General features: G+C 40.2%; 1 protein-coding gene across 1 annotated transcript in view; it reads right to left on the reverse strand.

Moving 5' to 3' along the window:
* LOC111869791 overlaps positions 1–26,624 on the reverse strand; it is a 44,483-nt gene that overhangs the window by 8,150 nt on the left and 9,709 nt on the right. Inside the window, exons 2-4 of the mRNA XM_023861561.2 lie at positions 21,249–21,851; positions 16,452–16,705; positions 15,580–15,689 (exon numbers count right to left, since the gene is read on the reverse strand). Coding sequence (XP_023717329.1) covers positions 15,580–15,689; positions 16,452–16,705; positions 21,249–21,851 — 967 coding nt within the window. The remainder of the gene's footprint in view (positions 1–15,579; positions 15,690–16,451; positions 16,706–21,248; positions 21,852–26,624) is intronic.

A 26,624-nucleotide genomic window follows, 5' to 3' on the forward strand; every position in this document is an offset into this window, starting at 1 on the left:
TCTCTTCAACTGACTTTCCATCAGATGGCGTTCTGAAAGGAATCCAAATCAAGTTTGTTAGCAGCACACGATGTATCTGAATGAACAAAACAATGTAACATGACTTTTTCTAACAGTTACTACATTACTTATTCATTCCCACCTTTAGTTCTCTATTTCTGTTCGTGGATGCGACAAAATTCAAGGTACAATCAGTTGACATCAACCGATCTCGCCCTGTGATGTTTCTAACGGGCCCAACTAAGTAGGAAACTTTGTTCCCTTACATTTCATGACAGAAAAAGATCTAATTTTCGAAATGCTTGGTATAAAAAAAAACTTAAGACAATGGACAGCACCAAAAATAATAGCCGTGTTTATGACTTGCGGGAAGCTTTCAGATGTTCGCATCACAAGACTTTTTTTCGCTTCGAGCAACAAACGCCTCAAACTACTGCAACCGAACCAGCAGTATAACAAATACATAAGGCGGTGTTCTTATGAGGGTGCAAGTGTAATTCCAGACGGGTGGAAGAAGTTCGGAAATCTGTTGGCCTATTCGAAAATAAGAACTCACAGAACAAAAATTTTCCAGAAATGTTATTTGTGATTCTTCATCGATATCTCGAAGATCCTATAATGTAGGTCAAATCCAGTGTCATTAACGCTTATTCCATCAACAGTCTTTTGTCCTCTGCTTCACTCGGCGACACCGGTCGCCACCGAGGTCTCTCGCACAAGAAAAGCACACGCTGCCCCATGATCCATTTGAACTTCCATCTTTTCTTAGTCATTTCACATTCCTGACATTACAGCAGATAATGGAATGGTGTCCAACATCCACGCACATTTCACACCGAAGTAACAAATTCTGTGGCACGTGGAGTTCACACTCCATATTTAATAACATTCCAGTTTCGGCCAGCAAAGTTTTCAAAGTGCGTGTATTATTTCTGTAGATTTTCAAATTTAAATTTCCCCACAGATAAGTCACACGGGGTTCAAAGGTAGGAAAACTGACGGCCATAGTCTTCTACCAGTTGTTAGTTCACTGAAATTTATCCATAGAGCCCGCACTGATCTCGGTGGGCAATGCCGCTGCACTGTCTTGCAGAACAGCCTACCAGTGTTCTGTTCTTCAGTTAATTACTAAACTATTCATCCTATTATGCGCCCATTTTATGTACTTCATGCAAAGGACGTATACAAGCTGCAAGCAGATATTATGACTGGTGTTTGTTTTACTCTTTATAAAAACGCGACCTATATGTAATTGTGAGGGTTTGAAATGCGGAATATATGTTCAGCTCACATCAATAAGCATTGTTTTAGCATGCTGCTATCCACATGATTCTAACTCATACAGATCGCAGGAATGGCGTTTATTTACGATCAACGGTATCGCAACACCGAACCACCGCAAAATAAACTCAATTATACGTACGGTACATAAAAACTGTGATTATACTAACCTTTCCATGCCGAGTTCTCAATATAAAACAGAACGAATTCCTTTGTTTGTACTTTTATACGGTAACTCTCAGTTTTCACTGTTGCGTCTCAAAAAGCTTGGCTTGTAAAACCAAGTATACAGTTTGCAATTCACAGCCGCGTTCCGCAGTAGGAATTCCGAACAGCACGCGAAAATGTAGGTAATGCGACGTTCTGTAATTCCGTAGATAAACTGAACAATTACGACTACGTCAAACTCTTCGCTTGTAACAAAAATTTCGTCGGTTTTAGCCCGCAAGCGAACTATACCGAAAAAGCGACCGCCACTTGTCGGCGAAGTTAGTGTCAACTTTTGTGGGCAGAGGGTGTCGCATGGTCAGTGCAACGGATTCCCACGGTCATTAATCTCGGTTTTCTCGACCGGAGCCGCTACTTTTCCATTCAAACAGCTCCTCAATTATCCTCATGAGGCTGAGTGGCCCCACTCCACACCCACTACCTCTCAGAAAATCTGGTAACGCCGGGAATCGAACCTCTGGATCTGTAGGCAGGAACTTTGACCACTACACAACAGAGAGTGTCGCTTGTGACAAACAAACATTAAAGTCACAAGCAACAGTTGACTGTTGCACTCCTACTATGGAGACAAGGGTGCGTCATCGGCAGTTAGTGACGTACGTCGTTACGTCATTAGAGAGTTACTGTTCTCAACATACTGTCACGTGTAGGGTGGTACACGTGCAGAAAATGACGGGTTCCAGTTCGGATGATTGGATTTATTAGCACCTTGGTTACAAATTCCCTTAATTACGGTCAATACAGCGCTATCGCTGATTTACACAATTTACAGTTCACCGTTGCACACGCGCTAGGATTCGCCGTCTTCGCTAGTCGTCTCCTGGCAACGCAACTAAAACACAAGAACTCCAACAGTCTCACTGAATCATAGTTTAAATCTTCACAGGCCTTCTAGGAACTTCCCGTGGCTGTCTCCTATCGAGGACTAACTGAACTGTCACTGCATTCACTTCTCTTATATGCACTCAGCACACTACACTCTCAATCTAGTCTAGGTCAAAGTCAAATTCACATTGCTACTGACGGTCGGTCGGTCGGTCAGTCAGTCAGTCAGTAGGTCTTGGTGACCAGATAGTTATTACTGTTTGACAGTTACGGTCCTGTTTTTATTGGGCGCCCTCTCACGAGAAGACGGACCTGTCTTTTGTATATGCTGCTGGCCCTCGCCAGCGCAGTCTTTCACGGGTCCGAGTTCCTTGGGACGCGCGACCATATTTTACTATCTCAGATTTGAGACTTTCCTTTTCGTCGCCTCCTACGACTCGCAGGGTCACGGTGGAGATATTCGACCCCGCCTCCACACGGGGATTGAGTCAAAGTCACATTGCGACTGACGGTCAGTCAGTCAGACAGTCTTGGTGTCGAGCCCCATCTGGGGCTCATGACCAGATATTTATTACTGTTTGAGAGTTACGGTCTTGTTATTGTTGGGTGCCCTATCTGGCGAGAGGACGGGTCTAGTCTGAACTATAACAGATACTCGTTACGTAGCCTCCGCACGGACCAAGCAGAGAAACTCCAGTTCTACTGTTGCATAAGGAAGAGCACACAGAAAAGAAGTCACGTGATTCATAGCCAGGGTCTTCATCGGTGCTCTGTTGCCTAGCAACGCGCAATAGCATTCCTTCCAATAGACGCATCTTCCTTTTGTTGCCTTGTGTGCATTCGGTCGCGGGGTGTTTACCGGTCCGTTATCTAACAACGCTCTGGCCGTCCACATTACAATATTTCCGGTATTCAAAAGCCGGCCGGAAATTAAGAGATACCTACATAGAACTTCCCTTTCGCAAGGTTGCGCATGCCAGGTACAACTGGTTCGCGCAGTAGACGGACCACACTTGATACTCAATGTGGCGAGAAGTCAAAACTATACACTGTATGAATAAACAATCGATATTGAAGCTATATTACCAGCCGTTATTAAACACACCAAGGGAAAATTAAATACAGGGGCTATATAACTTCTTTAATATATGCTTCACAGTTGTATTTTAACAAATCCATCATTAAAATAACAAAATTAACCTGGTTTTAACGCACTCTAACGCGATCAAGATTTTCCCTTGTGACATCTGAGGTTTTACAGCGGTGACTATAACGTGTATTACATTCGGGAATGTGATACTACATATTCCGGCAGAAATTTTCCTAAACTTCGAAGGAATTTTATCCTTCCATCTTCTAGGTCGAAGAATATGCCAAGGAAAAGAACAGCAAGGAGAGCACTGCGCTTGCTTGGCTCATTCTTCGACCGCAAAGCTGGAGACAGTCGGCAAACTTCTACCGATTACATGACGTCAGATCGCAGGAGACGGTATTCTTGAAGACTTTCCCTTGTTCTTCAAGTGGGAGGGTGCTTCGTTTAATTGCTTTCGGGAGTTGGAGACGCTGGTTTTCTTCAGATATGTTCAGAAGACAACCGTCGACTGTTGAATACATAGGTTAAGAACTGCTATGCACAGCGTAACAATTCTTGTTATTTATCTCGAAAACCGAAAGATTCATGGAATAACTGCACTGAGCACAACGTGAGAGTCAGTGTTCTACATATTTTCTGAAAAAAAAAAAAGTTTTTCTCCGATGTATTTAACGATTTATGCTCGAGATAGGAAAAGAAACGCATGTATGCCTTCATGTAAATAATCATTATTTTTGTTCTACTTTAACCGAAACTGGTAAGGCTCGACAAATTTTAGTGAACTCGCTCAACATCAGATTTCATGAAAATCAGTTCTGCTGTTCGAGTTGTATCATGCAGACAGAGAAATGAGAGGAGAGGAGAGACAAAGCGAACTTAACAGGTGCCCTGCAGGGTTACAAACGGGACTAAGAATGTCAATAACATAATGAACACCGTTGACAATGTGCAGAATCGAAATTTCTAGACGAGGTACCGCATTTATAACATTTGTACCACTGAACTAGCATTAAATAAAAACAAACAGTAAAGAGTTCAAGAAGCCTTAAAAAGGATACACAAAAATATATGCAAAGGGTGGACTAAGGAAGCTGCTACAAAACACATGTTTCAAACGCTATTTTTATGTAAATGCTCCAATGTTAGTATGCTGTACAAAGAACTTCAGTCTTTCATGTTGCAAAATATATTCACCAGCATAACAAATCTCAAAACTGGAAAGAAATTTGAACATTTAGATCTGGTTACTTTTGGATTCTTATCCTATTTTTCTCTCTTTGGGAAAACAAGACAAGCGAGTTCCCGCAAACACTCATAAAGCTTACTTTCCTACTACAGAGATATCTAGACCTAAATATCTCGTGTCGTTAATATTATATTTAGGTCATGCAACTTTGTCCATGAGGTAGCGTGTGGCGTTCATTGCACAGATGGTCATGGACGAGATTATTTGATTGGTTGCAATTGTATATATACTGTAAGATTTGAGGCTTTCACGGCGGTGACTATGAAGAAAGCAGTTTTCTGGGATTTGAAACCGTGTATATGTGGTGTTAACCGACGTTTCGGAGGAACGTATCGCCTCNCATCATCATCGTCGTCACTGATTTACGAGAACATACTTTGTCAATCCTCTACAACTCGTACTGATTCTCGCAAAGACCTGAGAATACTTCTCGGTTCTATACTTCATTTCTATAATCTTGCAGACTACTTATTTCCTCAGTGTATTAAGTTGCTGGGTCTATTTCGAAGAGCAACCTTAACCTTCACATCCATTGAATGCATGTACATATACTTTACGTTAGTTACACATAAACTTGAACATGCCCCTGATGTTTGGAATCCTACTAATGCTCACAAACTGGAACGCGTCCAGCAGAGGTTTGCGGCCCTTTGTGCCAATCGTTTCTTTACCAACTTCTATTAAGTTACGTGTATGCTTTACAGCAATTAAAATCTCACACCTTACACAGGAGTAGGTATAAACTTCATGCATTCTTCCATATTCAAGTTTACCTTGGTTCTAAATTCTGTCATATTTTGGAAACTGTTAGTCTTCAAGTTCCTGCTCTGCATATCAGAAACTTTTCTTTGTTCAATGTTTACCCTTTAAGTAAAAATTATTCTTCTGCTAGATGTTAGATGTTGGACCGTTGATGTATCTGGAACAAAGCTATCTTAATCGTATTTTACAGTGGTATTTTCTTAATTTTTAAAATATTTATTCACTATAAATATACATATATACTTCTTTTTTCAATGTATAATGGGTGAGGTGAATGGATTTACTGAACTTTTATTATTTTCTATATGATACAAAATGCCTTGTTTTATATTTGTCTTTTCGTTCCCTTCTTTCGCGCGTGCTTACTTTACAACTGACCTCCGAGTTGTTAAGTAATCATGTACATAAACAGAGAATTGGATTGAATCACGCCTTTTCCTGTTTCAGGAAGAAGTATTGCTTACGTAAGCCTACAGATTCCGTTAATGTTACATTTATTGGATATAACCTCAAATTTTCAGACCGCTTGTAACTGTTGACTTATGAACAATACCTCACACATAATGTGTATGTTTATGGCCCATCTTCATACAAAACACAATATTCCTAGCTTCAAAAACCATTTAGTTAGCGCTATGAGGTCGACAGCTAAACATAAAATTTTCAGCAGTCGAAATCTTTTGAATTCTATGCACAATGAATACCTTAACAAAAGTGCATATTTTTAAGACATATTACCGTATACCACTTAAAGACCCTATATTAAGTAACGGCAGGTCACCCCCACCTCACAAGTTTGGCGTTGGCCATGTTGTTATTACTGATTTTACAAAATTAAAAAGCACGAGGTTTCAGTGGCCTCCAATAGCGTTCGCACCAAAACAGACGAACTGATTCCAAGACTGAAAGAGACAGGCACACAGAACAGTTATCTCATAAGCCTACTTTTCTTGAATAAAAACCACTTTCATCGGATCTGTGTGAGCCCCAGATGACAGCTTATCGCAACATTTGTTACGAACATTATGCCACTGGAGGCTACCGTTATTTCAAGTTCCTACTATCAGCAGCATAATAGCATGACGGACGTACGAATTTGTGAAATGGCGTCACTAGCACCGCTTAATGCAAGATCCCGAAATTCTGTAGGCGTCTGATTGTTTAAGGCACACACGTAACTTTCCTTAGGATCACTCATGTGCAGAATAAGAAACAGTGGTACCAGTGTCATTACACCTGAGGCGCAATTTGCTAGTTATCAGATATGGACATAGTGGGTGTATAGGGGGGCGCGCTGCAATCTCCACTGAGACAGGGAGCTCCTGGAATCTTCCCCGGAAAGTGTTTCGAAAATGAAAGACATTTATTAAGCTGCTGTGCATAAAAAAATTACGTTTGAGGTGTACTACTCTGGTTGAATTCAGACCCACGTATTACGGCAACGAAAAGGTCAGTAGTCAAATAAAAAATACACCAGTAAATTCCACTGCTCTCGCAACACACATGATGGCAGTGTGAAATTACTCATCTTTCAGTCTGACGGCAACAGTTTACGAATTACTGGAGCTACGGACATGAAGTTTTATATTAATATAAGTAATAAAAAATCCTACAAATGAAGTATAAAATACTGATTTCTCCACCAACAATCACAATCACAACGACGGTGTAAAATTCTGAGCTCACATCTGACAATTCTGGCGTACTGTAGTTAAGTAATATGTTCATTAAAAAAGAAAAGAATGATACAAACAACAATAACAAGGAACGGCAACAAATTTACTATCGCAAGTGTAACAAAACTGTGACTCTAGTGGGACTGAAGCCCATCCCATGACGTAACTTGCCAAACTTACACTACCTAAATACAGAAACAATAACGAAAGCTTTGTAGTACTGGACGTTTATGAGGTAGGGACGAGTAACAGCAGGCTTCATCAGTTTTGTCTGGGGCTCCTTGTTTTGTTTCTGTTATTCACGAAAGCAGATGGTGGCCGCTCTCGAGCATCTCCGGACCAAGCGCAATATTAGGGGTTCTCCCTCTCCCACCCCCAACACTTCCCTTCCGCTTCCCCCCACACACGGCCTACGGTTTGGTTTTAGCGTTCACTTAGCCTCTAACAGAAATGAGTACCAAGAATTAAATAAATAATTTTCCTGGGGAGTGAAGCGCGGCCGACGCATAAGGCTGACCTTACCGCCATCTTTGAGCCGATTGTCTAGATAATGTGGGACCCTCAACGTCTCACAACCCTATGGGCCTTCACGGCCTGTTACAGGGATAGCTTTACTTTTTTTTTTTTTTACTTAATATGGATACGTCAATTCTGCTATCGTTGTCCAGAGGGATAGTTTTGAAAACTGAAAATTACAATGCTTTTCGGTGAAAAAAAAAATCTGGAATATAAACTCTAAAATATGAGGAGCAGTGTATCAACAGTTGCCACTCACTAGATGCATCGGTACCGGTGCAAATGAGCAAATGAGAACTTGCTGAAATGCAATGAGAAAATGGCGCGATCCTCCAGCACTCGTCCACGAGAATATATACATTTAGAAAGGCAAGCGTGTGCGCTCCTTGTCGTCCATCTTTAAATACTGTGTAACATAAGTTAATAGTTCCGCAAACATTTCATGTGTCTCAGTCCAGGTGTGAATGCATCCATAGGACTACAGGGACGAGGTTCATGGGTTCCAAATCGTCCCCCGACATTTTCGAGGAAACTGACCACTGCTTCCATCTAGTATCGAGGTTACGATTGCCTGCAGCTCTTTTTAAGTTGGCTATTTAACGACGATGTCAGTATCCAGACTACATAACGTCGATGACAGGATGATTAATGAATATGGAGCAGTTGCTGGAACGAGAATTGACGGGATAGCTAAGTATTAAGAGAAAACCCTCCCTCACAACTTCATGGCGTGACGCTTAATTAAGCACAGAAACAACTTTACCCTTGCCAAATCACAAAGGCTGAGAAGAGAATATAAGAAACCATTTCATATTACATGTAATTTGTTAGAAACATTTTAGTCCAATGCAAAATTTCCAGTTTCTAGAGGAGGTATGGTCCGTGACGAATATTTTGGGGGTGAAGGTTCGCCCCCCACCGGTCTTACGCTCCGCCGAAAATAAGAGGAAGACATGGTTAAATACGTTATGGCTCTATGCAACAGTGAACCGTTGCTCAGCTCTGTGAACAATACATCTGTAATGAACTTCAGGATAAAGGACAGCACGTATCCACTCTTTTTCCCACGACAAGGATGGATATGTTGATCTTTCGTACAACATGGTATCGACTCCAAGATGTCTGAGAACTAGCCGCAAGTCGGAAGGTTCTCAGCAATCTGTGGCGTGCAGGATTCCCGCAGCAAGACAAAAACACTGGGAATGGGGCTAATGGAGAACAATCGAGGACGCTGACAGGAGATGGATCGCCGAAACCTGATCGCCGCCATATTACTGATGAATCCATCCACTTACATGGGCTAATATTGACAGAGGGAGTGGGTCGCCTGGGTAACCGGACACCGGGATGCATCGGGCAGCCTCGACTGCCTATTCTGTGACAAACTTAACCTACAAGTACAGCTGTCACCGTTAATCAGTTAAGTCTTAACCGTTGGACACTTTCGTTTCCAAAATGAGACACAGTTTTCTTTCAGTTAACTTCCCCATAACAGCATCATTATCTTAAGCTTAAAATCATGTAGACGTGTGAGTAATACTAGTCCAGGCCGACGAAACATTATCAGTACACAACAGCATTAATTACAAAGTGCAGAAATGTTATATTTAAACTAACGATGTAATTATATTTACATAAACCTTAAAATATGCAATTAACGAGAACATTTTGCCTTCTACATAACAAAAAGGCGAATGTCTCCAACAGAATCCTAAGATTATGGCAACAGAGTTTGCCGGTGGGTGGCTCTGTCAACAGAACTCTCTATCAGCTGTCGCCATTTTCGTGAAAAATGCTTATTTAGAAGAGCTTCTTGAAACCTGTATTTTTTAATACGAGGTGGATATGAATGGCTGTAAGCACGCAGGGCACCTGTCCTCCCGAAAACTCTAACTGCATATTACACTCTAGGGGATTCAATTCGATTAGGTATTATATCAGAAAGCACGTAGAATGTGTGGTTATTTGTTGCTTATCGCTAAATTTCTTCATCGACGAAAAACAGAGGCCCTAAAGGCGACTGAGAAGTTTGAGTGGAATGCATTTTTCAATTTTACAGATATTCGACAACAAAGATACAGTCTACTTATACACAAGCCGAGGGCAACACAATGCATAAACATTCAAAACAGCTGTTACACAATCAACGCCCTGAAAGTGTCCGATCCTGCAATCGTGTGCGTTTAGCATACTCGTGAAAAAATCAAGCCGCAGAAGAGAGCGTGTAAGAGGAGGAGGGGGAGGGGGGGCAAAGAACCCCGTATTAACTAGCAAAATGGGTTCCGGCGACATGACCCCAACTTTAGCGGCCGCCTTGGAGGCACGAGTACAGGTGCGGGACATTTTGCAGATCATTTTTAGATTGTTGTTAAACGTTAATAAATTGTATTCATATCGCGACCACTTAGTGTCAGCCATCTTAACACGTTATGCAATATTGTACGAGTAAATAAAACGTTTCTAACAATTATGACGGTTTTTGTCACAGTGTCTGGGAATTTTGCGTTATTGTGACGATGTTTTGAGAAAGCTGAGATGTACTTATCCGAAGGGGAAAGAGAAATATCTTCACTTGGGCGGAACCCGCTGTAAGCAGCAGGCCAATTAAGCGAAGCTGAAGTGGACCGCCAACTGTGCTACCGCGAAAAAAGGAGACTGCGAAGTCATTCGACTCTGATGAAAGCAGAAGGATATGTTTTAAAACTAGCACCCAAAAACAAAGACATTTGGGACCTGACCATAAACATACATTTCGAAGAAATTCAATGTTGCTGAAAACTTTGGGAATGTGCACACAGTCATCATTGGAAAAATCGTATTAAAGCCACAGAGATTCGGATTAAGCTGAATGTCTTAGAAAAAACGTATGACCCTAGTTTAGGTTAGGCCAGGCTCCATCTTTATATGTATTTCGTTATCGCACAATCACATTATGAGGTTCATCGGCAATTCGCACCTCATTTCCAACAGATGTCATCACTTCAGACGGGACACTGTTCTGGCGGATGGGATATGGTTTTAAGGATAAAATCTTTCCGTGGTGTCGTCCATGTTAAAATCGAAAGATACACGGACACAAGTACAATACTGACTTCGATGTACGCCCATTGCAAGTGTGTCACTTGACTAAAGGAGCAGAGCAAGGCCCTGCAAACACTGGTCCACGGTACAAATTTAAGTGTGCAATACTTTTCACTGAGCTAAATACTAGTAATAACAAGAAGTTATAAGAGGAACTAACAGCCTGTTTTCCTTTCACTAAATACTGAGCATCTGATACGACAAAGGCAGCATAGAAAACACCATGTCCAACAGTTTTATTATTGCATTTGTATTCGCTGCCACAGGAACATGTTTACAGAGTTGTTGCCTAGCAACGACACGAGGGAGGATACACAGACATAAATACAGCAACGTGATATCATAACTCTCTTATTTCTAGCCTACTTTCCTTATTCTGAAAAAAATGAGTTCTGACAAAAACTGGTCACATACTTTCCTTTCATATAAACACACAGTGTACAGAAAACAATGCGTCCAACAATTCTTCCATTGCTGGGTGCGCATCTGTTGCCTCAGGAACGTGCTTACATGCTGTAACAGGCCATGGAGGTCCACAGGGTCGTGAGATGTAGAAGCTCCCAGTTTCTAGACAATCGGCTCCCAGATGACAGGGAGCTTGTCAGCCTTACGCGTCGGCCACCCTTTACCCCAAGATTACTGATACTCATTTCTGTCAAAGGTTGAGGTGACCCCAGGGTCATAGTGCGGCTCGAAACATTAGGTCAACTGAAAATGCAATGACCTCATCGGGAATAGAACCCGCGACCTTCTGGCTTGTAGCATAGCACCTCAACCAGCTACAGTGCTATCTGTGCCCCTGGCTGGTAGAATACTGTCATGTGTATTAGTGACTAATAACGCGGATTTTGGATTGGATGAATGAGTTTATTTACTCCTGATACACACTACCAGTAATTACACGTAATTATAGTGCTATCACTATTTCTACACTTTAAAATTCACTGTTACACACATACTAGGATTCTCAGTTCCCACTAGTCGTCTCCAAGCAACGGTTCTCAACACAGAAATTAGCACTTCAAATTACTATGAAGTCTTCTTGCCATTTTGTCTTCAATCACTCTAGAACCTCGGAACTAAAAATTCTTCTGACTCACTCCTCCAGCTTACGGCTGACTCTTTAACGTCAAAGTCAAAGTCACATTGCAACTGATGGTCAGTCAGTCAGTGAGTCTTGGTGTCAAGCCCCATCTGGGGCTCATGACCAGGTATTAATTATTACCGTTTGACAGTTACAGTCTTGCTTCTGCGGGACCCCCTCTCTGACAAGAGGATGGGTCTGTCTTATGTATATGCTGCTGGCCCTTGCCAGTGCAGTCTTTCTTAGGTCCAAGTCCCTTGGGACTCACAATCATATTTTACTGTCTCAGATTTGAGACTTCCCTTTTCCGTCTCCTACAACTCGCAGGGTCACGGTGGAGGTATTCAACCCCACCTCCACATGGGGTACTCTTTTTAACGAATTGTCACTCTTACTTATATAGTCACAGAACGGACATGGACCTATAGTAAATACATATCATGTGATCACTATCCAGCCAGTCTATTGTGCCTTGGTCAGATTTACAGAAAACACAGTTTCCTCTATTGTTGAGTGTTGGGCCATGTTTACAGAGCTGTTGCCGGCAACCCATCAATAAAATCCATTACAATATATAATGTAATAAATAAAATACACTATTGCTGTCTCTTATTTAATGGTGAGTCACAATATACCATCCTGTTGCAGCAAAATTCTCCAACTGAAAAGACAAATGTTATTTGTCCCATTTTCTGGGACAAGACGTTGGCATTTTCTTCGTCCTGACACAGTTCTGGATCATCAACGGGTTCTTCACCTGAAGAACTGAGACAGATACACAAAAAGAATTCTTTAAAGTTCTGCCCCCTTTCTCATTTGTCTGTCTGCCAGCCACCTCTTCTGGTACAACTTTCCTTGGAGTCAACAGTAAGATTTTGGAGTGTTTCTGACCTGGTGTTTTCTGATTCACTGAATTCACTGGATTATTTTATGATTCAACCTCCACATTAGACTTGAAGAGACTCAGGGTAGCAATGGGAATTCTCTCATCACTCCTGGCTTCTCATTTCTTTATGAGAAATAATTCTTCATCATTCATCATTCCTGAAGCCATGTTATTCAGAGATATAAGAAATTCCTTATTGTCTCTATGACGCACGATTTCATTTTGTTCAGATATGCAGGAAATTTCCAAGAGTGCAGCAAAATTCATGCAGAACCATCAATTTTCCTTTAGAAGATAGATAATTGTCTCAGACTGGTTTCACCTGCCTGAAGCCCCCAATACAAACAACAGACATACTGCCAAACATTTCACTTCTCTTTAAAATCTGTCCAAGTCTTCCCTCAACTTGCTGAAACTGTCTGTAGCCAGCCATGCTTATTTCATCAATGATAAACAGCCTTATGTCAGACAGCTGTAATGAAAGTTGCTTTGCTGACAATGCTGGCAAATTTGACTGAAACTGGGAGACAGGCAGATAAAATACTGAATGCAATGTAGAGCCATTAATATTATGCACAGCTTTCCCCATGGGCAAAGAAAGTAAAATATTCAAGACATTAACATTTGAGCCTGGTCTTGATGTGGAAAACTGAACACCTGCTTGGCAGATAGCTTTGATGAGGTGACTTTTTCTGCTCCTGTACTGCCTGAAACAAATTCTTGTGCTTTTTAGAATATGCAGTTTTTGCAGGAAGTAATGCCACTGTTGAACGTTCAGACTCCTTACAAAATAATAAAAAACGGAAAGAAAAGAATCCGTGATTTTAGTCCACAAGCGAACTATACCGGCCGAGTGACCTCTGCTTATCAGCGAAGTTAGTGCCAACTTTAGTGGATACAGGGTGTTGTGTGGTCAGCACAATGGATCCCCACTCCTATTAATTTCGGTTTTCTAGACCAGAGCCGCTACTTCCTTGAATTATCAATTCCTCAATTATCCTCATGAGGCTGAATGGACCCCATTCCAGAACCACTACTTCTCAGAAAATCCCGGTAGCGCCGGGAATCGAACCCGGGTCCTCTGGATATGTAGCCAGGAACTCTGACCACCAGACCACAGAAGACTCCTTACAAGTTGAAGAAATTCTGATATTGTGATCTGCTTTGTTGGTTGGAATTTCTGAACCAGTTCCTGTCCTGGTTCATTAACCACGGCCTAGAAAATAAACCCCCAGCCACTTCAAATTCATTTTTAGCTTCTTCCTAGCTCTCTTTAACTGTGTAATCTGCTTTATCTTCTTTCTCCATGGTTAGCTCAAATTCTCTTCATTGCAAATTGTGTGCCTTGCCTACCTAAATTCTGCTGAAGCCACAGGCAGGCACCATGCAATTTCTTTATCTCCTTGCCATAGAAGCGTCCCCTTCCCTTGTGCTTCTACTGGCCTAGATTGCATGTTATCACAGAATACAGCCGTGCAAACGTCTACTGGTTTTTCATTTGCACAAAATGCAAATCTTGTTGTTTTTCATTTCCCCTACATATTGATTTTGAGCCTCTTATGCCACTGCAGACTTTTCTGATTCATGTAGTTCATCTTTTTGTCCTAACCAGTAACACATGAATGCCAGCACTCATGTGCTGCAGTTCAATTACCATTCTTTTCAGCACATGAAATAACTGACAATTTGAAATGCAGTGTATAGCTGTTGTAGTTCTTCCCCAGTATACACATTTCAGACTGAAATATAACACCTTTCACCAAATCACAGACTAATAACTGCTTCACATATGGCATTGCTTCATCAGAGGCTTGTGCCTTTGTTACTAATGCACAGCAGTGCTTGCTGAGTATCTCCTAATTAGTGGCGGCATCTGTTGACAGAAGTGGCAGTCTAGTGGGTCATAGTATAAAATTTCCAACTGTCTGACTGTGCAGTCACTCAGTGCACTATTTATACCCATACTTTTCATGAAGGATCATTTAAGCATGATGGGTTTCCCTAAAACAAGACATGAAAACTACTCAACATTTTTTCCCTTCATTTTCTTTTCTAAAACATTGGAGGGGGGAGATTATGAGAGTAAATATGGTAGTATATATTAGTGTACCAATAATGCTCTTTGAAGATTACTGAGATTACTCAAAAATGGGAACAATTTTAGTGAGTCCGCCACATGAAATTTCAACAAAATCTATAGAAGGGATTATGGAATACAAAAAAAAGTTAATTTATGACCTTATGCAAACTCGGATTTATTAGCAATTAATATGACTGAAAAAACTGCCCAGTATCTTTTGCTGGAAGCCTTCAATATCAAATTTCAATACAATCTGTGAGACAGGTTATGAACTACATGAAAAAGTTCATTTACAGCCTTTTTGTGAACTAGGCTTTGTATTGGATTAACATGGGTGAATATTGGAACTGCCCACCAACTTTTAGTTGAAATGTCCCTCATTGTGTTCCAGCAAAATTTCTTAAAACATATACCAAATACAGGCATAAACCTATTCACAGCCATATGTGAACTGGGGTTTATTACAGACTGGTACAGCCTCTCACATCAAGTTTTTAGAAAATCTGCCCCATGGTTTAGGCTCTGATAATATGTTACAAAGGGACAGACAGACAAATGTGATCTCTACATCAGGTGTTCTGTTTTTACTTTGTAAAGAAGGCCTAAAATATAGCAGTCAGAACATGAACAGCATTCCAGCCTTACATCAAACTCAAATACCCAGATAACTGGGAAGGAACCAAAATGTTGTAATCTAAAGTCCTGTCCTATTTAACTCAGAAAAATGTGCACAATATATTGGTGATAAGAAGCGTTTTATCTGTACTATCCATAAGAACATGAGTTTATGTATTCAAGACTAACAATAACACATTACTCACCAAATGATTAGATGGGTTCATCTTCCCCGCAGCTTGCAACATGCTACATACTCTCGACAGCAGAACCTCCTCATGCACTCTGGCTGCATCGCGAACCTCACGTATTAAGTCTGCCAGTAAATGAAAAGGTATACCAACTGTTCTTACAATATATAAATATCTGAAATAACACATAGACTAAAAGACTGGATATTTGAATCTATGGATAACAACACAAAATTATAAACTTTATTTCTCCACAAAGCTCACACCTGTAATTCCTGTCCTCTTAGAAATTTGGGCTGCTTTATTTGGATCACTTATTACACACAGACACCTGTCATAAATTTCTGATATTTATAGCAATGAACTCAGGTTTACAAAGAAGGGGGTTTATTTGATTTTAACTTTAGATCTTCCCTTAACATTGCATGTCACCCTTCTTACAAGCATTTGTCGTCACAATCTGCTTCAAAATCTTAAAAGTAAACACTTTTCATGAGGTTTCCTTACAACAGTTCTATATGAATTTCTTTTCCCATTTAGGCTGTTTGCCACATTTTAACTTAATTTCATATACCAGTTAGAGTTGGAATGCAAAAAAGAAAGAGGCAGTGTGCTCAGTGCCTGCACATAGCATATACCCACCCCTGCTATTACTCTTCATAAAATATTTTCTTTTCACATGTACTGTTCATGTCTGTTACACACAGGATAATGTTTTTGGAATGCAGCCAATCACTCAAGGAACTGACAGAGTTCAACAGCACAAATGTCATATGTCAAGTCTAATCAGCATGAATCAAACGTTCCTCATGAAGTAATGAAGCAATTCAATTTAAAATGGAAGAAGGGATGCTACAGAACAAGGATCAAGAACTCTCAGAACATACCTGATAGCATTCCGGGCTCATACTGAGGAGGAAGCTTTTGCCATGATTGTTTGAGAGTTTCAAGCTCTGCCTTCATCGCTTGTAATTCCTGGTACAGTTGCTTGTTACTTTCTTGCAGGGCATTCACCTGCACCACAAGACTCAGCACCAGTGCATTTGATGTTGGAGTGCTAGCATGACTACATGTGTCACTAGAGTCTGAACTGTCTGCACTGTAGCAAGGAGATGGTGCCCTCTCCACTGCAGCAGGTGACCTGTCAACAAGCAATGTTCTTATGTCCACTTCTAGAAACATAAGCACTAAAACAATCTTTCTGTTAACAGGACTTGAGGCACCAATATTTCTAATATCAAAGCCCACCATCCAATACAATCCTGAATCACTTCAATCCATAAACATCAACAAAAACTTTTTTTTACATTAATACCCTATCTCCTTAGTCTTCACAACTGATTATTTTCCAAGGCATCCAACTCAAAATTCTGTACTTATTTCTTATTTATTTATTGCCTATTTAATAATGCAATCAGCAGTTCACACAATTTAGCACTGAATAGTAGGACGATTTGTGAATCATTACCTAGCTTGGGTTACTAACCTAGCATTTGTCTGATGGATCAAGAAAACCATAAAAATATCAATATAAGCCAGCCTTGGTGTCAATGACCTCCTGAACATGAACAGGGGTGCTCACACACCAACTGTGATGTTTGGTATATGCATTTGTTGCTTTTCTCATTCCAGTTATATGTCCAACTCAACATACCTTAATCTGACTATCCTAATAATACAAGGGATGCAGGGATCATGAAGCTTCACATTACATGATAACCTCAATTCCACAATACAACTCTCTGCACCCAAACCTTTATTTTCAAACAGCTGTATGTTTTATGTTCTGCCCTAAAAGTTAAAGTAAAGTAAAGGTATCCCTGTAACAGGCCATGGGTTGTGAGATGTCGAGGCTCCCACATTTTCTAGACAAATGGCTCATAGTTGATGGGAAGGTTGTCAGCCCTACAGACCAGCTGCCCTTTACACCCAAGAACATTCCAAGAATAGTCCTTGTACTCATTTCTATTAGAGGCTGAGTCGACCACAGGACCATAGTGCAGCTGGAAGGATTAGGTCAAGTGAAAATAAACCAATGACCTCATCGGGACTTAAACCCACGACCTTCCAGCTTGTAACATAGTGCCTCAACCAACTACGCTACCGCGTGCCCCCACCCTAAAAGTAAGAAACCATATTATTTCCTTCTTTGCCACTGGTCAGATGGTGTGGAACACATTTTGCAGTGGCTTTCATTTCTACAGTATTTCAGTCAGAATTCTGAAAACAGAAAATACTGGAATATTTGTTTCACAAGGAAATGTGTCACAAGCTATGTGATGGCCTTCTTTCGTAAGGATGCCAATAATAACCATGGATGTATCTTTTGTAACTGGTGATGGTCTCCTACACTCTTTGTCTGTGATGCTTATGCAACCAGCACACAAGCATGATGCGCAACGGGATACAATACTGCAATCCACTGCATCATCTCCACAGACTTCTTACAATTCAGTGTGGACCTCAGATTACTTCTTGCCAAATAAAGTTTGAATTTTGAGGCATGAGAGCACTTATCACTACATGATATCTGACTAGACACATTTACATGGTAATAACATAAAAAAACAAGAAAGAGAATCAAATGCACATCTCACATGAACAAACTAAAAAGATTTCATTATTCTATTCCCCACTGTGCAGTGAGCATTTGGATGACCCTCATATACACAATTTATTGATATACAACCATGACATACAACAACTGGGAATAATACTTCACCTTGTTGGTACTTTTATTTCTAGTGCATGTTTCAGTTCTACTAAAGCATCGTCAGGTGGATACTCAACATAAATTGGAAGGATAACATTTTTACAATCAGTTAATTGATACTTCATCATTAATGGCACATATTGGAAATAAAAAGGACAATAAATCCCCAATACTGAACAGAAGTGAATGAACAAAATTACAACAAAATTTCCTTGTGGACATCAAATGGGAGGAGAGATCAATGATGAACTGGGAAGAATTTGGAAGGGAGTGGTAATGGCTTCATTCACATGCTACCCTGACATTTCCTCATAAGGTCCCAGGAAAACCATGATACCCTCAGTCAGGAAAGCTGATGTTCTGGCCAAGATTCAAATACAGCACCTCCTGAATACAGGGCAAGAGTATTACCACTATGACAGCCTGTTCAATATGGAGATGTTCTGCTATAATACTGTGGCATATTCACTCAGAGCAAGAACTGTGGAGTTGCAACAGTCGGTTATTACTAGGCAGTGATCCATAAACAATAGAGGAATGGTGTTTTCTGCACAGTCCATGCTGATGGCTGCTCATGCAACAGTGGAATGTCATGCAATCGCTAAGCAACAATTTCACTGCAACAGAGGAATGGTGTTTTCTACATGGTCTATGCCAAGATGTTATTAAGCAGGACAAGTTAGTTTTTGCAGTTAGTCACAGGACTGCTGTGGTTGTCAACGTGAGCTGTTGCTGTCAGAACCTGATACCTGAGGCCAGGGCCTGTGTGGGAGCCCAGAGGAAAGTTGGAGGCCAGGAGAGAGAACGTCCAGGAACAAATCGATGCCGAAATTAAGCTTGTCCTAGAAAAGGTGAAAGCCACAGAGTCGGAGGTGAATCAGAAAGAGGTAGAGGCTGTGGCACAGCATTAAGAAGTTCATAACAAAGAGGACTGAGGACAGAACTAGGGATCTGCACAGCATAAGGGTCACAGTCATAAAGGACTGATAGTCAATAAGAGACAAATCTGAAATGCAACAATGGAATACAGGAGCATGGCACAAAATGGCAGTTGTGTCTGAGCAAGGAGAGGACATCTGGTAGGATTTTCAAGAAGACTGTAGAGCTGGAGATCGAAAAGCAAATAGTCAGGTCTTCATCTGGGCTACAGAAAGTGGGTGACTGGACATTGTGGAGGGGTTGGCCCCCTCAGAAACGAAAGAAGAGACATCCAGAGCACAATCCTCAGAAAAGATGATGGTGGTACAATTGGACCGTCTCGTACCTTATCAGGGAACCGCTCAAGACAAGCGGCCTTAAGGTGGGAGCAGCAAGAGCAACTGGGAAGTAATCAATGTGAGAACCGAGCCACGGGGAAGGAAGGCAAAACCAATCACAGTCATCACAAGCACAGCCTTCAAAGAAGAGGAAAAGGCGCTATGCCTGTAGACTACTCAGGACAAGCAGCCTTGAGGAGGGAGCAACGTGGCATATTCGCTTAAAACAAGAATTGTGGAATCACAACAGTCAGCCGTTATTAGGCAGCAGCCCGTAAATAGCAACAGAGGAATGGTGTATTCTATGAGAAGTAGCATTTGGGGAGTAATCACTGTAAGAACAGAGCCATGACAAAGGAAGGCAAGGCCAGTCACAGATATCGCAAGCATTGCCTCAGAAAAGAAGAAATGCCGGTAAGCCTGTAGGCTACTCAAAATGAGCAGCCTTCAGGTGGGAGCCTAAGTACAGCAGTGAAGACCACGATTGAGAACAGTAATATGTGTGTGACAGTGATTTGTATCGTGTAGTCTCTAGTTGTTTGAGAGTTCAACATATGGGATTACCAAGGCAAACCCCATCTACCATCACTCTATCATGTGACAGTGTGATCTGACACCTTCGTGTACAACACACTAATTCCATCCGCAAATTCAGATCCTAAAAGAAACATTACGATAATCAGAAACACAAGAAACATCAGGGAAACATTTGAAATTTCATGCCCTGATGCTTATGAACTACAAGCATAGGAGGTAATGACTATACAGATCAATGAAGAGAATATTATGAAATCATGTGAATATCCATAAAGTGATAAAAATATATTTTCTATCTTGTTCTGAACACAGCAACGGTGAACGGTTTTATGTTCCACAACAAAATCAACACACCTACATGCAAATATGGAACAAAATGCACCCAATGAAACAGCTGATGAAAAAACTTTCATCAAACATTCAAAATAAAGAAAAAAGGTTTCTAGCCTGGTAAAGCCTCACCCAAAATTATTCTAGATATTCAAAAAATCATCAGTCATTATAAAATTGTAATAACTGCATTGGTGAGAAACAATAATCTAAATCAGATGATGGTAATTAACCATTAATGTCAGTGTGTCATACAACTGTACCAACACATGTATGTGCTGATTCAGCAGGCCCCTAGGCTTACCATCACACTGTTTACAGTATATATCCCATTACCACCAAGTTTAAATCCAGTCACCAATGCCACAGCAGTAGGAAATCTAAACCTGGGTGATAAAGGTTAAACATATTACAAGTGTGAAAAGCGCAAGCTTCCATTTTGCTATACTGGGTACTTCCGAACTTACAACCAACAATCAAATGCTGAAGTGCCAAATTGTGGTAAAGAAAACCTGTTACTGCACAACATGCAAAATAATATCTTATCAATGCACCATAAAAACTGTATACTAAATTAATTTTAACTTTTTAGATATTGCAATTTTTGCAAAGTATGACTATTATGCAAGTTTCCCATATACCACTCATTTCAAATAAAATATGTGGACAAAAACTGAGCCGACAACACCACAAAGTGATGTGTGAAGTGAAACGGACAATTAAAGAATATGAATAAAAAATACAACATAATAATGACTGAGAATTAAGAAGATATGAAGAAAATACATAATTCTTTCCTAGTTTGATTTTAAAAGATTTCTTACTTTACCACTTAAACAGTTACAAACCTTCTAATGCATGGGTCGCTGAACCTCCGATGGACTGTATCGGGTGCATGTGACCTTCTTGCAGGTGGCAGGCTTGTGAACTCCTCATTAGTGCCAGAATCGACACAAGACTGCAGTTTTGATGAAGTTCTTCTTCCATCTCTAATATCCCTACAACTGTCTTGTGAGAGAGGGGGTGCAGACATATAGAGTCCTTGCAGTCCATTAGCTCGAGCCACTGGTCTGCTGCTACGCTTCCGTGAAGAGACTGGTTCAGAAGGCACAGGCACATAAGTTGCATACACAGGCAAAGAAACAGGCTCCAGAGAGTAACCTACTGGCACAGAGTAGCGACACATGGCTGGTTCTGATGCAGTGGGGAAAAGTCTTCGATCAAATAAAGGCATGGGTTTGTTTGGCCAATAAGATGCAGGTACTCTGCTGATAGGCTCGTCTTCCAGTCTGTATCTTGTCTTGGGCTCCTGCTGGAATTCCCATGATTTGTCAAGCCATTCCTGAAGATAGCCACAATGTTTTTTCATCTGACTCCTTTTACGTTTTCCCAGACACAAATTCCCATTCACCTTCGGGCTGCAGTTCTCATTCTCCACATCATACTTGCTCCTGCAGAGATTAAACCATATGATTATTAAAAAAAATCACTTGAAACTTTCATAATGACTAAAATATCCTCTGATCACAAATTTCATATCTTTCTTTAACAAATCCTTTATGAATGGCTTCCCAGGAAGTTTTGGTTGGGTTCTACTCAGAAAGATAACGAATATTTCTTTCCAACCTGTCATAATTTTAATCTAAGGCTTTTGATCTAAGGATGTATAGATCCACATTTTCTTGCTATCAGCAACAGTTGGAGGTGAGTGGTCAGCTTCAGGCCCCTGCCCTTTATCCCCGGGGAAAGAGCTCTCCAATATCCATTGGACAGGAGGCTGGGTGGACCACAGAGCTGGTCTGGACAATGTGGAGAAGAGAAAATTCTTGACTCTACCGGGACTCGAACTCCGTCCCCTCAATTGTTCAGCCCATAGCCAGTTGCTATACTAACTATGNTTAATTATTATGCCATGAAGGTGTATGGAGGAATGGATATATAGATCCACATTTTCTTGATATCAGCAACAGTTGGAGGTGAGTGGTCAGCTTCACGCCCCTGTGTTTTACCCCCGGGGAAAGAGCTCTCCAATATCCACTGGACAGAAGGCTGGGTGGACCCCAGAGTTGGTCTGGACAATGTGGAGAAGAGAAAATTCTTGACTCTACCGGGACTCGAACTCCGTCCCCTCAACTGTTCAGCCCATAGCCAGTTGCTATACTAACTATGCTATCCCAGCTCCTAAAAGACATTCATATGATTCTATTTCCTTATTAGAAATTGCATTTACAAAACAGCTCCCCATGCCTTCACTCTTACTAATTTATAAATAAGCTAATATAAAAGAGTTTACCCTTTTAATTTAAAGCCTACGTGCTAAGTCTTCCAAAGTTATCTGCTGGACTTTGAGCATCTTATAAAGAATCACCGCAATTTTGATAAATACAGGAAGTAATGGTAATCTTATGGGTCATGTGACCAACTATAGCGTAAAATACAAAAGGATAGCAAGACTGCAGAATTTTCAGAATAGCTTGCATTTTGAGCAACACCAATGTTTTAACAGGATAAAACTCTGGCGCCTTTGAATCTAAGGACAAGTTGAAGCTGCCTCCAATTAAGCACCATACCATGGAACAAAAAGAGATGCATGCCTTTACTCTTCAGAATTTCAGAGAGATAAGTAGTCAGCTTCAATTGCCTTATCCCAGAACTTGAACAGAGGCCATTCAATTTGAAGCCAATCATTCTACTCAATGAACTATTGGTATCACAACTCACCCATGTAATATCAATCATGAAAGCAACTTGTACTGTGGTCTCTGGTTTACTTGTTATTACATCAATACAAAGAAACAATATCCCCCACAGGAATTATGCTGCACCATTTACTACCAAATCCATTATTCTTGTAGGAAACGCAAGCCAGGCTGCAGTGTGTAAGTGGAACCATATATTCAGTTAACTGAGAAGCTGAGTTTTAACTTGATCAAATCATTCCTGGGATTTTCTAGTCAACCTCACACACACTTTCCAGTCTCTCACAGAGCACCACAAAAATGCAATGTTCTATGTCCCTTTACAGAAACAAATACAAACAATAAAGATTCTTTAATGTGCACAGTTTCCAGTGCTTAAGTGCTGTGTAAGCCTGTATNCCTCTCACAGAGCACCACAAAAATGCAACGTTCTATGTCCCTTTACAGAAACAAATACAAACAATAAAGAGTCTTTAATGTGCACAGTTTCCAGTGCTTAAGTGCTGTGTGCACATCTTTACTTAAGCCTGTATCACACCAAACAGTAATTCCAAGATCAGTGGCACTAAAATGGGGCAAGATTGGAAATGCATGCATAATGTAACAATTCTCTTGCATTCGCTCACTTTTTTTAATTTCAAAAATGTAAACTTACAGAAAATGTGCACTGGCAATAAAGTGTATATTTTGTTCTACACAGCACTTGTTCAAAACATTTTTTGCTTCAGTAAGCATTATGTGAATTACATGCAAGATATGGAAAGGCTCATGTATGTCTCCATGTAAGGTGTCCACTATTAATCCTCAATTATTAGGCTAAAACTGGACCATGTCAACACATTTTAATAAAATATCTTGAAACTGAATTTCAAAAAACCTTTCATTTCTTGTGAACTGTCACATGTTGTGTGACAGACATGGAATTAATAGGCATATTTTTGCAATATTTCATTGCATACCTGCTGAACAACATATGACATCACTGTAAGTAATAACATAACTGCCATTATTGCAGTTAATTTTTGCAATTTGAAAAACTTGAAACAATAATTAAGCTATAGGACATGATGAAATAAGACATGTTTTTGAAGGTTTTAACAGTTTTATGGAAAATCAAATAATGAAGAGATGCATGGAGAGAACTACGAATATTTCAAGATTTCTGAAAGCACTGGCAAGATGAATAAGAGACACTTCAAACTTGTGTTCATGTAGTATTTGACTGAAAAGGCTAAGAGATTATTTCACCCATGCTGACACTTTGTTTTTTCCAAACAAGTTATTGGGCTCAAGGTAAGCTTCAGAAATCATTGGCCAGATAGATCTTCCTCAATGTATTGCTGTACTTATTCCACACAAAGAATAGGAAAGAGAGAGGGAAGGAAAAAAGCTGTAGGAAGGGTGACATGATAACTTCTATAGAAAAGTGTTTTGAAGCCAACCACACCAAATTCAAACTGCAATATAGTATCAATGGCTGTTGCAAGTCTTTTGAACCAGAAAACATCTCTCCAGACAGACATATAACAGAAAAGATTTGTTTTGTTATGCTTCCTGGAGGGAACTGTAGCATGCTACCAAGAAAGCCATTCCATTGATTTCCAGACCAGTTGTAAACACAATCTATAGATCAGAGTTTGGTAAGTCAGTTCAAGGTTAAGACACATTCAAGGAAACTCAATATAGCACAATGAAGTGTCTGATCTGTAACACAGTAATTATTATAGGTGCATATTTTATGTGAACTTATTCACTTCCTAAATAAAATCCTTGGCTGAGAGGAGTAGTGAAGAAGTAGAGTAAGAAGAAAGCAAAGTATTTCAAGGGCAATGAAAAAAGAAACACTGTTTTGCTGAGAATAAAGTAATATGCATGACATCTAAACAAAGGGTAAGAAATGCTAAGAGTGTACAACCTCAGAAGACATTTTGAAACTAAAATTTAGATTTCATTAAAAATATTCTAGGAAATTCACAAAACAAAAGTAGCTTCTCTAGTTTTGGGACTGAAGGGACACCAAAAAAAAGGTATTTTTCTTCAGAACAAGCAACTGAAGTGAATTCTGAAAAGCCAACAAGTGTCAAGTCATCAAGGCCCTTTACTAAAAGAGATTTTCTAAAAACGGGTTACTTGTTTCACAAAAGCTTGTTACACAAACTGCACAAAAATATCTGAACCAATCAACAATACAAAGGGGAGCAGACGACATTTCAAAAGATACCGAAACTAAATTTTCCATAATATGCAACAGGTACATTTATTGCAGTTGTGTGAGAGAGAGCATGACAGAGATATCATGAGAGAGAGAGAGAGAGTGTGTGTGTCTGTGTGTTTAGGAAAGATGCCACACAGAATGAAGAACATGGGAGGAAATTTCTACATATATACATAAACTATACCACTACAAGATTAGCATCACCAGTAAATGATCACCATGGCCAACTAGGTGCAGGGTGGAACACATCTTTATATATTCTCATTTTTAAAATTAAACTGTGTTAGGAATACATTTCAGTCTTTGCTGGTAAATGTACTAATTCAAGGAAATTATGATGGATGACAGCAGAATACTGGACTACTAGTGGCATTGTGGCAACATAATCAGTAAGACAGCAGAGAGGCCAGCTGTGAAGCTGAAGGTCACAGAAATTTCTAAAATTCATTGTTTGGGAACTGCAAATTAGGTGGGGGAAAAATATCATTTTCTGGCCTTGCAGGAAATACTTTGTTGAGGAATACTGAGTATCGAGTATAGAGGGGGTGGGTTTCCCCATGCACTTAGACCAGTTATTGGTCCATTGTGCGTCCCCCTTTTAATTTCTATTGTCTCCATACCCTACCGGTACTGGTGCTCGTTATTAGCCCCTTTCTGCCAGCGAGGTTCCAACCTTCTACTGGCAGTGGTATCTAATAGTTGGTCCCTTCCTGTCAGAAAGGTCCTCCCTCCTCTGGCAGCGGTACCTAATACTTCCCCATCTACCGGAGGCATTGGAATAATTAGCATGATCTTGGTGTTTCACGTAAGTTTTCCATTATTATATTTAAGCATCCTGTTGCACTCTACACGATAAATGATACAAACTCTGTCCCAAGTGCAAACAATTTATATTATTAGTTACTATAGGATTCTGACGATGGTGTATAACACACTGATATATTGGGTTTTTGGACTTTATCCATCGTCCTGGTTTTTAAGATAACTAATAAAATATGACGTTTCGGAAACTGATCTGTTTCCATCCTCAGGTGAAGGAAAACACCTATTCTGTTGGGTCTGTTAGAAAGAGCTAGCCTCAATCACTGGACGATTGTGATTTCTAACGGACCCAACAGAATAGGTGTTTTCCTTCACCTGAGGATGGAAACAGATCAGTTTCCGAAACGTCATATTTTATTAGTTATCTTAAAAACCAGGACGATGGATAAAGTCCAAAAACCCAATATATCAGTGTGTTATACACCATTGTCAGAATCCTGTAGTAACTAATAATATAAATTGTTGGCACTTGGGACAGAGTTTGTATC

Source organism: Cryptotermes secundus, unplaced genomic scaffold (genome assembly GCF_002891405.2).
Source record: "Cryptotermes secundus unplaced genomic scaffold, Csec_1.0 scaffold123, whole genome shotgun sequence".
NCBI classification, from domain to species: Eukaryota; Metazoa; Arthropoda; class Insecta; order Blattodea; family Kalotermitidae; genus Cryptotermes; species Cryptotermes secundus.